Source organism: Eublepharis macularius, chromosome 2, assembly GCF_028583425.1.
Source record: "Eublepharis macularius isolate TG4126 chromosome 2, MPM_Emac_v1.0, whole genome shotgun sequence".
NCBI lineage: Eukaryota > Metazoa > Chordata > Lepidosauria > Squamata > Eublepharidae > Eublepharis > Eublepharis macularius.
In genome coordinates, this window is record NC_072791.1 from 32,921,096 (window position 1) to 32,936,907 (window position 15,812).

The 15,812-nt window shown below is 43.2% G+C and overlaps 1 protein-coding gene across 1 annotated transcript in view; it reads left to right on the top strand.

The window, feature by feature from the left end:
• The first annotated feature begins 2,037 nt into the window (after positions 1–2,037).
• Positions 2,038–15,812, top strand: part of CATSPERB (cation channel sperm associated auxiliary subunit beta) — a 56,457-nt gene continuing 42,682 nt past the window's right edge. Inside the window, exons 1-7 of the mRNA XM_054972625.1 lie at positions 2,038–2,131; positions 3,548–3,643; positions 4,168–4,308; positions 6,188–6,280; positions 8,660–8,778; positions 14,710–14,742; positions 15,624–15,690. Of these exons, the coding sequence (XP_054828600.1) occupies positions 2,038–2,131; positions 3,548–3,643; positions 4,168–4,308; positions 6,188–6,280; positions 8,660–8,778; positions 14,710–14,742; positions 15,624–15,690 (643 nt within the window). The remainder of the gene's footprint in view (positions 2,132–3,547; positions 3,644–4,167; positions 4,309–6,187; positions 6,281–8,659; positions 8,779–14,709; positions 14,743–15,623; positions 15,691–15,812) is intronic.

Consider the following 15,812-nt stretch of genomic DNA (forward strand, 5'->3'; position numbering starts at 1 on the left):
AGGAAAACGGAGAGGACCATGCCTGATGTGAAGGGCGGCCTCTCTGGGAGGGCAGGTTTTCCCTGAGCACTCCACCCTGCCCCTGCCCCATTATGAGGTCTTAAGGGAGGAGACCTCATGATGCGGGGGTGTGATAGGCCAGACAGGCGGCCTTTGGGAGCAGGAAAGCCAGGTGAGCCCAGCCCCCCCCCCAGGCAACACGGCGGACAGGCATGCAGCACCAGGGGCAATACCTGAGCATGACATATACAAAGCTGCTAGTAAAGATGATTTTTTTCCAGAAATATCAACCAATTGGCTTTTGTGTGTTCTCCATATTTGAATAAATCTCTCAATATTTTTCCTGAGGATCTTGTTACTGAACATTGTTTTCTTTTTACAGTGGCTGGCTTTATGTGCCTCCCAAATCCAGATTTATAAATGAATTGTAAAGAAATACTATATAGTGTTTTCTACAATAATACATTATATAGCTTTGGGTCTTGAGAATATTAACACCAAAGATATTTTTAAAAAATAAAGTTGAGTAGCATTTATTTATTTCAAAAAATACCAAACATATCTAGTTAAGCAGGCAATTTACATATTGGATTGGAAGTGCTCTTCAGCTACTGCCATCATACCACTTCACATTAATTAATTCAAATATTTGTACCCTATCATTCCCTTACCACTCTGGGTAGCTTATAATTCTAAATAAAAATAATTCTAAATTCAATTAAAATTACAAATCTAAAAAATTACAGATACAATTCTAAATTAAATTAAAGTCCATAAAGACTATTAGAAGTCATTCAGGATGACTCTGTACCTAATTCAGAGACAGGAGTCCACTTAAGAAACCCTAGGTATCTAGTTAGCTTTCCTATATCAGATGATGGAAAGAGGTACATTTCAACAGCTTTTTAGGTTCATTAGAGGTATAGAACACATGATACTATTAGAGAATCTTTGCTTCCATTTTATCCTTTATTATAGCATAACTATTTTGCATTTTTAACATTGACTATCTCAACAGAAAATGACACAGTCTGTTACTGCTACTTAGATAATTAAAAGAGAGCCATTATATGAGTCCATAAAAGTATCATACCAAAAGATAAATAGGTTCCAAGCAAGGAGCCCCTTCTAAGAAAAAACTCCCAGTCAATTCAGCTTCCCCTATTCATAGGTTTTTAAAATAATCTCCTAATAATAGCAATTTGTCCCACTTGATAAGGGTGTACATTCTTGGCTTTTTAAAATTGTTATTAACACGCAACAATGCATAATCTTGGCTAATTATCTTATAATTTCAAACAACATACAACGTTATCTATACTTGAATATTTTCTTAAAATACATAAAAACTGTTGGTTCATTCTGTTTACATTTTATCTCCACCAGGCCTTCTGGCCCATGGCAGTGGAGCAAGTCTCTGTCCTGGGCCACACACAGCCTGGATGGAGATGTCTGCTCTGAAGTGCTAGAATGACTCCTTCGGCCCGGCTCAGAAGCATGTGTATGCTTTCATAGCATCCTGTATGAGGAGATGCTGGAGGAGGGTCTGCCCAGTGCTGAGACCATCCTCCTGGTAGAGAGTGCCATCAAGTCATTGCTAACTTATGGCAACCCCTGTTGGGGTGTTCAAGGCAAGGGACTAACAGAAGTGGTTTGCCTGCCTCTGCATAGCAACTTTGGTCTTCCTTGGAGGTCTCCCATCCAACTACTAATCTAGGCCACCCCTGCTTAGCTTCTGAGATCTGATAAAATTGGGCTTGCCCGGACTATTCAAGATTAGGACAAGGCCATCATACATGTGGTCATGCTGACCATTGTCCTGGGTGGCCGCAGCATCTAGGTCTTGTCTGAGAGCTGTGTAGCCTTGTGGCCACAGCTCATCCCTGGAATGGGTGGTGATCCACCCTTGCAAATTCCCCCATTGGCACTCACACCTGCTCTTCCCCCTGCAGGCAATTCACTCAGTGGGGATGCCATTGCTAGGCCATTGGTTGCCCAGGCCTAGAAGGCAGCTGAGGTGGCCAGTTTCCCGGGATCATGGGCCCAGCTATGAGGATGGAGGATGAGGATGTCAGTGCCATTGAAGACCCCTCATCCACTCCAGTAGAGCGTTCCATCGAGCCCCTGGCAGGCAACACCCACACACACACACCCCCACCCACCCCCACACACACACACATCCTCTGATGGCAAGCCAGGAAGAGATAGAGGCCAATGATGGAGTGGCACCCAGCACCATGGCTGCAGAGGTGGGGGGAAGGAAGTGAGGTGGCTGTAGCCTGATGACTCAGCTGCAGCAAGAAAGGAAAATCCGGCACTTATCTGTGGATTTCTGTTCTTCTCAGCAGAATGAGAGCAGCTAGTCCCACCTGCCCCTAGTTCAATTCCATCTCGACTTTCAATTCATTATTTCTGTCCTCAGAAAGATTTTTCTTTATGGGAGTTTGATCTCTCTTCCTTGTTCTCTCTTCTCCTTTGCTTATGTCTAACATTCCCTTCCTGGAAAGGAAGAGGGTTTTTTCACTTTTAGGTTTTTTGGCATAAATTCACCTGTTTTTTTATCAGCAGTTTGTTTATACGCTGATATAATGTCATTAGCAAGAAAGGTTGCTCAGTTACTGTGGGGAGAGGCCCCTCCTCCACTGGTTAACTTTAGAAATTATTTTCATAGCCCCAGAGGTAGGACCTAAACCACATCCTCCTTGAACTCCTTCCCTCAAGGAGAACCAAAATTCTCAGGTAAGTTTCCCCTTTTTTATCTTGTTTTAGCATATAATTAGAGATGATAATAATTTTAAAGTCTTTGAATTATAGTATGACCTATATTCAGGGGAAAACAATGAGTAAGAAGTTTTGTTTCACTAAACAGAACAGTATGAAGCAACATTCTTTACAGCCTGATCTCAAACTGTTTTCATCTTGTGGATCCTTATAGAGTTTTGAGAACAATTACTGAGCCCCACCACAAAATAATTCCCCTGGGGAGGCCCAGCAAACCAGAAAATGAGGCCAATCACAAAATGTTGTGAGGTTCCACACCAAGTGAGCTCCTATAATGGAGGTAGTGGATTCCAGATGGGTCATACCTGAAGATACAATATAATGAAGATACTCACCTGAAGATATAATGTAATAATAATAACTGTGTGCTTATATACTGCCCTTCTGGACAAATTATTGCCCAACATGGAGCAGTGAACAAAGTCAGTTATTATTTAAATTTATTATTATCCCCATAATATAGCTGGGGAACCGGGACTGAGAGTGGCTTACCCAATGCCACCTGCAGAGCTCATGACAGTAGTGGGAGTCGAACCAGCAGAGGGATGATTCTCAACCCAACCGCTTAACCACTATGCTACAGCAGCTCTCACTTCACTGTAATGAATCCTGGGTTCTTTTGAAGTACCTTCAGCTCCAGTGAGTTACCCACAGGTGTTGCTACTAAGCAGCATACCAAAGTGGCTCACTTTGTAGAAATTACAGAGTTTATTCTTGTCTGTTTATATCACTGGCCTGTCTCCTTTTTTTCATGCTGTCGAAACAGATATCGCTCCCACAGAACAATGGTATGTGAAGTTCGATATGCATCATGGATTAAAGATGTTTACTACTGAAGGAACTTTACTGGATGTTGCTCGAGGTAAGCCATATCTTGCGTAGGCTGGTGTTTTCCACAAGTTGTTATGACCAGGGGAAATTAGTCACTGCATATTCATTCAGTAAGGCCTTCTGAACATATTCATAAGTTGACTGTTGGCTTTCTCAAATGTATCCACCTGGGTTATTCATCCTGTTCATAAACTGTCATATTTTAATGCAAGATGAAGATGTAGTTCTCTGGTGGGTGCAGCATGTTTTCAAATGTGTATATATATACACACACACATTTATATATATATAAACTACAGTGGTCAAGAGATCAAGAAGCAAAAAGGCCTTATCTGAGTCCCTGCACTTGTCTTCTTACGGAGGGTCTTTTATCCCATGCACTCATTGCAAGCTTGATACTGATTTACACAAAAAGGTATCTGTGTATAACTCAGCCCCACAAATTTCAATGACAGTCAAGTATTCTTACTACTCAACTACTCTTTCCTTTTAAAAAGTATAAGTAGAATATATTCTTGCTTTCTTGTACATTAATTTTTTTCTTCTTTTTCACAGAACCTATTCTTCAGTGGGTATTATCAAACCCAGTGAAAATAGAAACATTGCTATCCCATGTCATAAATACCATGGTAGCAAAAAGCCCTTGTGCAAATGATGTGGCTATAATCGGTCTGACATTTGATGACACCGTTTTGGGTAAGTGCAGTGTATTCAATAGATAAGTGCCCACTGAAATGAGCAGCTTCCGTTTCTCAGGGGTGTGTTGTGGTATGTTGTGCTAATGTCTGTAAAAATTCTAGTTCTTGCAAGATCTGCTTCAAGCAAACCTGTCTCCAAGCTCCAGCTCAAAGGGACATTAGGTCATTAATTCTTCTGACTTCACATACACAGCTGATGGCAAGATCCTGTGTGGATTTTTCCTGAACTTCTTGGTGGCTATTGACAGCAGCTTTTGAAATGCTGGTGGGGGGCTATTTGGGCTGACTTAATGTATATCTTGCCTGAGATAGTTTGTTGTTCACATTGTTCTCTAATTCTATAAAGAGTCCAGTCGCACCTTTAAGACTAAGCAACTTTACTGTAGCATAAGCTTTTGAGAACCACAGTTCTCTTCATCAGGTGCATCTGAAGAAGAGAACTGTGATTCTCGAAAGCTTATGCTACAGTAAAGTTGGTTAGTCTTAAAGGTGCTACTGGACTCTTTACTATTTTGCTACTACAGACTACCAGACTAACTCTTCTGGTTCTCTAATTCTGTAATCCAGTTCTATTGTATTGTGCATTGGTTGTCTTGGTTGTGATTGCATCTGCAAACCAACCTGTGGAACTGCTATTGGCTCCATTGTAAAAACTGTTTTAAATAATAATCATATCCATTAAGTTCTGTTGCAAGTGCAATGGTTCTTCCATTTACAGTCTGGGCCAAGCACCCCATTTAATGTGCCTCCCAATACCTAATAACAGTTTTTTCCCCTGTATTTTGTCATGTTGTGAATTTAAAACTTCTGGAGTGAGGAGTGGGGCTTCTATTACTGGCTCTGCATGTGGGTGTGACTGAATGGATACATCTGTGAGGACAGAAGACAGTGGGGGATACAAACAAGAGAACAGGAGAGCTTTTGGGTTTTTTTTCCCACCCTGCTAACCACGGAAACAATTGAAATGGTTGGTAGTCTGCAATTTGAACCTAGTGAAGCTCTGGTAGATAGCCCACTATCCTGACTACTATTTTCAATGGCTTGATCTGACAGCAGAATCAGCACCACTGGGACGTTAGTAAGCCTGAGCTCACCTTTGGAAAGAAAAACTATGACCGTTCTTGGGTCTTTTGGACTTCTGTATTTATCCCAAATCACTCCTACCCTTCAGGAAAAAAAAAATTAAAAGATTTTATCACCCACTTGCTAGAGAGTACTTAGGCTGTAAGTTGGTTTGAGGTCTGACTTTGGAAGAAGTTGTAGATCTGTTTTGATGATGGTTTGACTGTATTGTTCATTTTTAGTGTGTTGCATGCTATGGTTTTTATCTCTGGCATACAAGGGGCAAGGGGACCTGTGTTACCACTGAAAAAAACTACATTTGAGATAAAGGGACTCAAGTGAACAAAAAACTACAGGGAAGTGCTGCATTCAGGAGGGGAATCACACAAAATTATTTCTCCTTTCTTTTGTGCCAGTGAAAAGGGTTCTTGTGTGCTTTAAGTGGACAGAAGGTAACAAAATATTTTAAATAAAACAATTTCAGAATGCCACATAGGTTCTTATGGACGAATAAATGAAATATTCTGTAGTACTAAAAACTATTCAGTAGAAATCACCCTTCTATCTCCCATCAACAAGAAGTGCTGTTCAGCTGGTATAACAGCATCTCAAGATTCAATGTGCTAATATTTATTGTGATGTGAAATTTTGATGACTATTGGCCACTTTTTCAAATGTGTGAGATGAGTCTGACGGGACTGGGCTATCTTGAGCTATTCAGGCAGGGCAATAGTCATAGTAAGTATAATTAAATGCTAGGAACCTAGTTGCATACTGTGATTTTGTTTTTTAATGGCTCTTGTTTTTATTCATAGGTGTATATATGGGATTCTCTTGGTCTGGATTTACAACTCGAGATACATTTTGGAATAATTTTACAGATAGCATTTGTGCTGTCCTTGATTATGGTAAGTCCTTATAATTCTCAATCTCATTTATAATATTTATATTTGTTTCTTTTTATTTATAGTCTGGCCTATTCCAAGAATTTAGGGCACATTTTGTGGAGATAATAATATATGCAGTTCCTTGATCCAAATATTTTAAGTCTAAATTAAGCTGAGGGAAAAGTAGGAGGAAAAGGATCAGCCAAGATATGAGCAACAGAATTCCTTTCCAAAACCCATGACTCTAGTATTATTGCTAGTAATGTGGTGGTATATCCTCCTGACTTCAGACTCTTCCCTGTTTGTGTTCAGATTTTTCCATGTAGATCTTCTGAAATGTGAGTGATTTTTAGGAGTACATTGCCCATGAGAATGTGGAAAATGCAAAAAAAAAGGGGAGAACAAGTTATAAAGGACTGGAATTGCAGAATAATTATGTTTTAAATCCTCCCTAGAGTTTGGTCTTTTAAAGGGACAAGCCACTTAATATGGCTTCAAACTTTAGGCCCAAGGTACAGCTAGGAGTGTGCAAAACAGCAGCCAGGAGTGTTGGGAGTTACAGGAAGTGCATTTACTGTTGTCCGTTTGGATCTAGTCACTGCTGTGCTTGCTGATCTCAGCATCACATAACCCCCTATCTAACATTGAACCCAGGTGCCATCCTGGCCTCTGCTTCTCACTTTGCTAAGTTTGGAAAGGTAAAGAGGTAACAAGATGCTTTTTTTGCCAGGAGAATCTACAACCTGTCATACTTTTGAAGCCATCATTCAGCCAATTTTAAGTCGAATCTATGTATTTACGGTTTATAGGTCAGGTCTTCCATAGTCCAATTTAAATGGCCCTAGTCTGAATGAGATGAGAACAAATAGATCCATTTTTATTTCAGTTGTATAGGCACTTACACAATATTCTTTGCAATTTGAATAGTCATCCTTTATACCATCTTATGAGAAGTTTGTTTTAGTGGCAACTTAGTCTTAAATTATTAGTCTTGAATAATAACAATGAAGACTCCAATCTGTTATAGGAAGGACTTAAGGAAATAACAGGAAGTGAACATCCCTTTCTGGATTTGGAGTCAGGCCTCCCTGTCTAATAATTAGGGACTAGACAGGTGGTGTATTTTGTGACTGCCCTTAACTACCTGTGAAGCCCCAAACATGTGAAGCAGGTTTATGGTGATATGTAAGGGGTTTGCATAAAATGGCAGAGATGGGATTCAAACCCATGCCACCACAGAGACAGGAACCTAAATCCAGACAGGGTCCTCTCCTCTTCCCAGGTACTTTACCAGACAGGCAGTCAGCTCCCTGTATTTACCACTTCTCACCCAGCTACTCACTAGGGCTACTGGGGAAAGGTTGCTCAGTGTTTACTCCTTCTATATGTTGCCACCATTTAGTTAAATTAGGCTTATTGGTTGCGACCAGAATGTTTGATGCTCATGTGTGACAGTTATTTAAGGCACCTTTCTGTGCTGCTCTCCTCTCAGCCACCAAAACCTACTCTCCCCCTCTAACTGCCTTAATGGATTCTAACTTTTCCCAGCCCCAGTATCCACCAGCTCTTATTGGCTCTTCCCTGTGAGATGGAACTAGTCCTGTCCATCATGCATAATTAGGATAAAGTACGACTTAATTTTAAAAAGATGAAAAAGTAACTGCCAGATACGTAAGAGCTCATACCCTACAACAAATTTTGTTTGTCTTATAAGTGCTACTGGACTCTTTTTTTTTTTACTGCTACAAACAGACTAACACAGCTACCCATCTTGATCTGACAGATACACAAGTGTAGGTTGATCTTTCCGTTGCTTTTGCACTTCCAGAACACTGGAAGGCAAGAGCAACTTACTCTTTACTGAGAAATCAGATATATTATTGTTTACATGTTTAAATTCTATTATATCTTTGTAACAGAATTAGAAATTTATTTTTAAAAGCCATCACTGAAAATCCAGAGAGAGGACCACAATAAATGATAGATTGATTGCTAGAGAGGACCTGACAGTGTCGTTGAAAGGACAAGCCCCCTTTAGTCCCATAGCACCAGCTGTGCCTCAAATGCACATCTAGAATGTGGGATAACCAGTAAATTTATGTGTCTTGTCTATCTAATCTGAGGGATAGATAGAATGTGTGTTATGTGACATCAAGTCGCTTCTGACTTAGGCCACATGAATGAAAGACCTCCAAAATGTCCTATCATTAACATACTTGCTCAGATCTTGCAAGCTGGAGTATATGGCTTCCTTTAGGGGCAAAATAAAGGACAGAGTCACATTTAATGTTTTAAATGCATATCTAATATGGCCTGTCTATACCATGTAGTGAAAGAGGACAGGAATGGAATAAATACGATGGCAAAGATCACTCATCATGTCTTTTCTTCTCTTATAAGAGTGCTCTGAGCTTTCACTTCTGAATGTCATTTTAACCAACACACGTATAGTATTACTCACTACACTGGGGCTATTTATCAGTGAAGATTTGCGCTATGGGAACTTCCATGAGTTAAAGGTACGTAAGTATGCCCTTATTTATATATTTTTAAAATCTACTATTCCAAAACCATTGTTAAGCATTTGGGAGGAAAAAACTCACAGTGAGTTCACCCTTTATGGTGACCTGCAGTGCATTCTTTCTTAGAATTTTTCTGAAATTCAGTCAATGAGGCTTACTCCCAGGGATGTATTGCACTAATAATTTGTTGGAAATTGCCATGTCTGGTGTACTGCAGCAGCAAGAAGGGAAGGAGCGCCTTCTATGCGGGGGGGGGGGGGCAGCAAGTATCACTTAGTTAGGACAGTGAGAGCAGCACCTCTCTTGTTTCCTGGGGGTCATTTCCTTGTCTTGTCTCCTATTGGGCTAAACAGGGCAATTTCCTGCTTCTTCTCCCTCCTGCCTTATCACTCTTCTCCAAGATGTAGTCAGATAGTTAGGACTCTATCTCTATCTCTCTTCTTCACTCTCAAGTATGTATTTCTTAAATAAACTTTTAGCCTCTTTAATCAGCACAGCATAACTTCTCTGCTTTATTTGCACTCTGCCAACATAATTTGTGTAAAGAGACCTCCATTCAGTGGGTTAAGGGTGAGACATGGTGCATCCACATTCGTTTTTGTTTTCTGAGATATATTCCAGATGGCTGTAGTGCAGTTGGGCTTTACTTTAATATTTTTAGTGAATAAAAGAGTTTATTCCAAAAACATACCTTGCAGTGTCCTTGGGATATTTTCAACAGGCATTCTGAGGAATATCAACCGCAAGCAGGTCTATTTATCGGTCTAAGGTATTTATCAGCAGGTCTGTTTGCAAGCAGGTGAACTGCAGTCTGCCATTTAAGCTGCAGAGTGGACCCTCTCTTCACTGCTCATTGGGAAGGGTTGCAAATAGATCCACTGGTCAAGAGCAGGCTGCTGCTCACTCTCAAGCAGATTTATTAGTGGGAAATACTCTAGTGCACAAAGTCATCTTGCAGGATTAACTTGAGAGGAAGGGCTGCAGCCTGCTCCTGTCTCAACACCTTTGCAGAGAAGTGCAGCCTGCTACAGGCTGGGCACTTTCCTTGCCAGAAGAGCTCTTTGTAAGTAATTCTTATGCTGCTCTTTGTACATGAGTGCACGCGCACGTACGCACATTGGAGCTGAGCAGAGCAAAAAGAGAGAGGTCCAAGTGAACTTGTCTGCCCTTCTTCTTCTGATGCCTTTAAACAACAGCCTGGCAATTTGGACTCTTGTTGCAAGTGAAGCTACTCCATCTAGGGTCCCTCATATTTGGACATTCCAAAAGACCCTCTGACTTAACAGCCAAAGTCCTGGATAAAATAATCCGGATCCATATCAGTACAGGGCTCCTCCTGAACTACCAGGGATTTCTCTAGATGCTGTTTCAGGAGGGTAGCCCACCTAATACAATGCTCCAAACAGTACATTAATTGAAGGCTTTTTGTCCTCCACCTCCAGATATTCCCTCACACCTGAAACTGATTCACCTTTCCTGGTTTATAACCTAAGGCTACAGAACTCTGCTCTTAATTTAGCCTACCCTGGTGAACATAGACAAATATTATCAAGCTACAGCTCAGTTTTTGTTGGACCAGCCCAAGCCAGTTTCCTGCTCTGGTAACTCAGGGTCTGATTACACAAGATGCTAAACACAAGTTAATAACTTGCATGAGTAAACAACTTGCATGCTAAATGTGAGTTAAACAACACACATGTAACATGTGACTGTACTCACCCTCAAAATGGTGATAGAGGGGCGTGGGTTCTGCAGCATGTGCACGGAGACAGGAGCAGCTTCATCAGTCCATGCTTTTTACCCAGTGTGCTTTTGCAGATAGAAAAGAGTGGTCATAGATGCAGAGGAGTTAGCCGTGTTAGTCTGTAGTAGCAAAATCAAAAAGAGTCCAGTATCACCTTTAAGACTAACCAACTTTATTGTAGCATGAGCTTTCGAGAATCACAGTTCTCTTCGTCATCTGACAGATTGATGTGAACACAATATGGTTGTGGGGTTTTTTTCCGTAGTAAACTATACATAATGCTGTGATAAGGGGATGGATATGAGGAAGGCATCTGAGATAGGGCCAGGGATACCAGTCCTCTGGGGACGGGGGAGGTATGGCGGTGGGGCCTGGTTTAAAGGGAGAAGGTCACGGAGATGTGGAAAGGCTCGGTGCCCTTCTAACCTACGCCCCATCCCGAGGCACGCTGGTGTTGGAGCTAGGAAAAATCCTCCTTCGACACTGATGTTGTGCAATGCCAGGTCCATAAATAATAAGACCAGTATGCTGCATGATACTTTTATGGCAGCTAATATGGACCTGGTATGCGTGACCGAGACTTGGGTGAGGGAAGGAGAAACAGTTGCTCTTGGTGAGCTGACCCCCCCGGGTTATGCGGTCCTTCATCAGTCACGAACTGAGGGTCGGGGGGGAGGGGTGGCAATCCTTGTCCGGGAGGGTTTCTCCTTCAAGCCGCTTCCCGCCCCGAAGATCTCTGGCATTGATTGTGTGGGCCTGGTGTGGAATGCCGAGGAGAGTTTGGCTGTCTGCTTGGTGTACCGACCGCCCAGCGCACCAGCAGACGCCTTACCACGCCTGCTAGAGGTGGTTGCTGGGTGGGCCTTGGAGTACCCCAGGTTGATGGTGCTGGGGGATTTCAATGCCCATGTAGATGATGCCACCTCGATACAGGCCACGGACCTGGTGTTAGCCATGGCAACACTGGGACTCTCCCAATTTGTATCGGCACCCACACATGAAGCAGGCCACACGCTAGATCTGATCTTCGGGATGGGATTGGATGTGGTTCTGGATAAAGTAGAGTTGGTGCCATGGTCAGACCACGTGGTTGTGAAGGCCCGGCTGGGCGTGCCACCCCCCTCCTGCAAGGGCGGTGAGCAAATTTATGCTTGCCCGCGGAGACTTATGGACCCAATTGGGTTCCAGAATGCTCTGCGGGAACCAATGCTCCACGGTGGTTCATTAGATGAGCTAGTGGAGGGCTGGCAAGTCCGGCTCTCTGAGGCCATCGATGAAATCGCCCCCCGTCGTCCTCTTCGCTGCCGGAATCGCCGGGCTCCTTGGTATACAGAGGAGCTGCGGCAACAGAAACGGGAGCTAAGACAACTTGAACGCGTGTGGCGGCGATCTCGTGACGAGGAAGCAAGAACATCTTATAGGCTGTTTATGAAGTCCTATGATATGGCGGTGAAAGCTGTGAAGAAAGAGTATTATGCAGCTTCCATCGCATCAGCTAGCTCTCGCCCAGCTAAATTATTTAATGTGGTCCGTTCATTGGTCTCCCAATCAGGTGGAGACCATCAAAAGTTGAATTTGGAGATAAGCTGTGAGGCTTTTGCGAGCTTTTTTACTGATAAGATCTTGCTTCTCCGCCGCGACTTACCAGCCACAGTTGATACAGTAAATGAACTAGAGGCCCCTTGGCCGTCTTCGGGACCTATATTAGATCATTTCAGCCCTCTTTTCGGGGAAGAGGTGGACAGGATTCTGCATGTGGTACGGCCTACCACGTGCCCCTTGGACCCGTGCCCGTCATGGCTGGTGAAAGCCAGTGTTGACGGGCTTCGGGATTCCTTGGAGGCGATTATAAACCTGTCCTTGAGCTCTGGGGTTTTTCCCAAGGCGCTGAAGGAAGCTGTGGTACAGCCTCTTCTGAAGAAATCATCATTAGATCCTGCTGACCTGCTCAATTACCGACCAGTTTCCAACCTTCCGTTTTTGGGGAAGGTGATTGAGCAGGCGGCAGAGAAGCAACTGCAGAATTTCCTGAAGGAGACCTCAGCCCTAGACCCCTTCCAGTCTGGTTTCCGCCCGGGACATGGGGTCGAGACGTTGTTGGTCGCCCTCACAGACGATCTCCACAGACATCTGGATCAGGGCGGATCAGCACTGCTGATTTTGCTGGATCTGTCAGCAGCGTTTGATACGGTCGATCATGAGCTTTTGACCCACCGCCTTGCCGATGTGGGGATTCAGGGGACAGCACTGCAGTGGCTGGTCTCCTTTCTCCATGATCGGGGACAGAGGGTGGCGCTCGGGGAGAGGGTGTCATCTTGTAGGCCACTGGTTTGTGGTGTGCCACAGGGAGTGATACTCTCTCCATTATTATTTAATATCTATATGCGCCCCCTCGCCCAGCTGGTGCGGAGTTTCGGGCTTGGGTGTCACCAATACGCGGATGACACCCAGCTTTATCTGTTGTTGGATGGCCAGCCTGGATCGGCCCCTGATGCCCTGGAGCGTGCTTTTGAGGCTGTGGCTGGTTGGTTGAGACAAAGTCGGCTGAAATTGAATCCCACGAAGACGGAGGTCCTGTATGTGGGTCGGGGGGAGATGGCTTTGGGACCTCGGCTTCCTACACTTGATGGGGCAGCACTTACACTGGCCCCGAGGGTTAGGAGCCTGGGGGTGATTCTGGATTCCTCCTTGAAGATGGAGGACCAGATCACTGCAGTTGCCAGGTCTTCCTTTTATTATCTTCGGCAGGCCAGGCAGCTTGCCCCTTATTTGTCTCCCCGTGACATGACTACGGTGGTCCAAGCAATGGTCACCTCTAGGTTGGATTACTGTAACGCGCTCTACGCTGGGCTTCCCATGGGCCTGATCCGGCGGTTACAGCTGGTACAGAATGCAGCAGCGCGGGTCATTGCTGGAGCACCGGTGTGGGAGCATATTACACCGGTGCTATGCCAGCTGCATTGGCTGCCAGTGGAGTACCGAATCAGGTTCAAGGTTTTGGTGTTAACCTACAAAGCCCTACGCGGACTGGGACCGACATATCTGAGGGACCGTCTCTCACCATATGAGCCCCGGAGGACTCTCCGCTCTGGCGGAAAACATCTTTTAAGTGTCCCTGGCCCTAGGGAGGCCCGCCTGGCGTCGACCAGGGCCAGGGCCTTTTCAGTCCTGGCCCCGACCTGGTGGAATGCTCTGTCTTGCGAGACAAGGGCCCGGCAAGATTTGCTTGCATTTCGCCGGGCCTGTAAGACAGAGCTATTCCGCCAGGCATATGGCTGACACCGGGCAGTGCCCCCCCCATGAAGGGGGGGTTAAACCATCACCCCTATGCAAACACAGAGGCATGTATGAACCTCTATGCAGCATGAATTGTTATATTTAATGTTTTTAAATGTATTATTTAATGTTTTTAAATGTTTTTAAACATGTTTGAATTTGTTATCCGCCCTGAGCCTGCGAAAGCGGGGAGGGCGGAATATAAATATAATAAATTAAATTAAATTAAATTAATTAAATAACCACAGCTGCATATCATGCAGTCCTGACAGACCCTTCTCAATCCAGGGATTACTTTGCATTGGGAAGATGATTGGGAAAAGGAACTGATTCTCCTGCCAGCCAGCTGTCACCACTAACCCTCATCTGCTTTTGTCCCCACTGCAATGTGACTTCATCCTTCTGTTATTTAAGGAGGACATAGGTCTAGGATGCTTATAAGCCTTTAAACAGTTGTGCTTTGCAAAGATGAAGGGGCTGTAAATGCTGTAATATCATGTGCAGTTTGGCCTGCTCACTTGAAGCAAAGGTGGCTTTTGCTCCTATTGCTCAGTAATGTAAATGTAAAACCTTATTAGCTAAATACTCATTTGCATTACAAATATTTGCGTCCCTCCCTTGCATTTACATGCAACATATGTTACTGTAAATGGTGAAGAAGCTCAAAGGCAATTTAAACCTCATCTGAAAATGCATTTAGTGGTAGCTTTACTGAAATTACCAGATGGCTGTAGGGAAGTCTCTGATCCTACATCCTGATCCCAAGCCTTGTGGGGGTTTTATTGGTGAAGACCAGCATTTTCCATTAAACTCAGAAATGCAGTGGCATCAGTTTTTATAGTGACAAAATGTATTCCAGCTGGCCAGTTCCAGTTAGTAATCTTTATAATTATTCTATTTTCTTTTAGTTCTTCAAGCCAAACTTCTGTGGATTTGAAATGGTGAGAAATCGCTAAATATTGCTTTAAACATTCCTAATGTAAAATTGCTTTATACAGAAGATAGGGGAAATCAAATAATCTGAAACATTTATAAGCCCATACATTTTTCTCCTGGCATTTATTCTGGTACACCTTATTTCTAGTGTGGTGGCATGATGAGAGTATTGGACTAGGATCTAGGAGAACCATGTTCAAATCCCTACTCTACCATGAAGCTTGATCAGTCACACATACTCAGCTTCAGCTACTTCTCTGAGTTGTTGTGGGGATAAAATAGAGGAGAGGAGAATTAAGTACGCCACCGTGGGTCTCCATTGGAAAGGAAAGTAGGGTATAAATACAGCAAATAAATAAATAAATGTCAAGTAAATATCTTAATTATCACAGTGTATTTTGCATATATAGCTTCATCCCATAACTTCTGCTGTGTAAATGTGTAAAAATCAGTGCTGCCACTACATGACACTCTTCATAGATTAACTCTTCTTTCTTGACTCAAATCTCACATTTCTCCCACCAGTGAGATCCCGCAGGTTACCTTCTACCTGCTCAACGTAGATAACTTTTCCTTGCCTATCATTGCCTGCTTCACTTGTTGTCTTCTTGTTCTTTACCAGCCTCAGATCTTCCTGTCCTCAATTCCTTCCTTTATTCCTCATTATGGTGATGGTCTCTCTAGATAAGTGACTGATGCCATTGCCGCCAGAACCAGTACTCTTCTCTTTGGTGATCCTATTGGCTATCTCCCTCATCTCCAGCAAGGTGCTGGGACAACAGCAAATGGGATCCATAATCTAGTCAATCCCTTACCATTTTATCAGCTGGATCATGCAAAATATAAGAATAATTGTACTAATGTTTATTATTTCTCTTTCCCACAGGATGATTATTTCAGAGCAAAAATATGGTATAACATCCAATGTCTGGCTAATCAAGAAAACTATGAAGGTGAGGAAATCAGCTCTGCAAATTGTATAAATGTATGACATGTAGCTGGGATATTTTTTTTTTAAGATGAAACATTTGATGTGCATAGTTTATAGCAAAACAGTGGCCCATCACATAGTTTT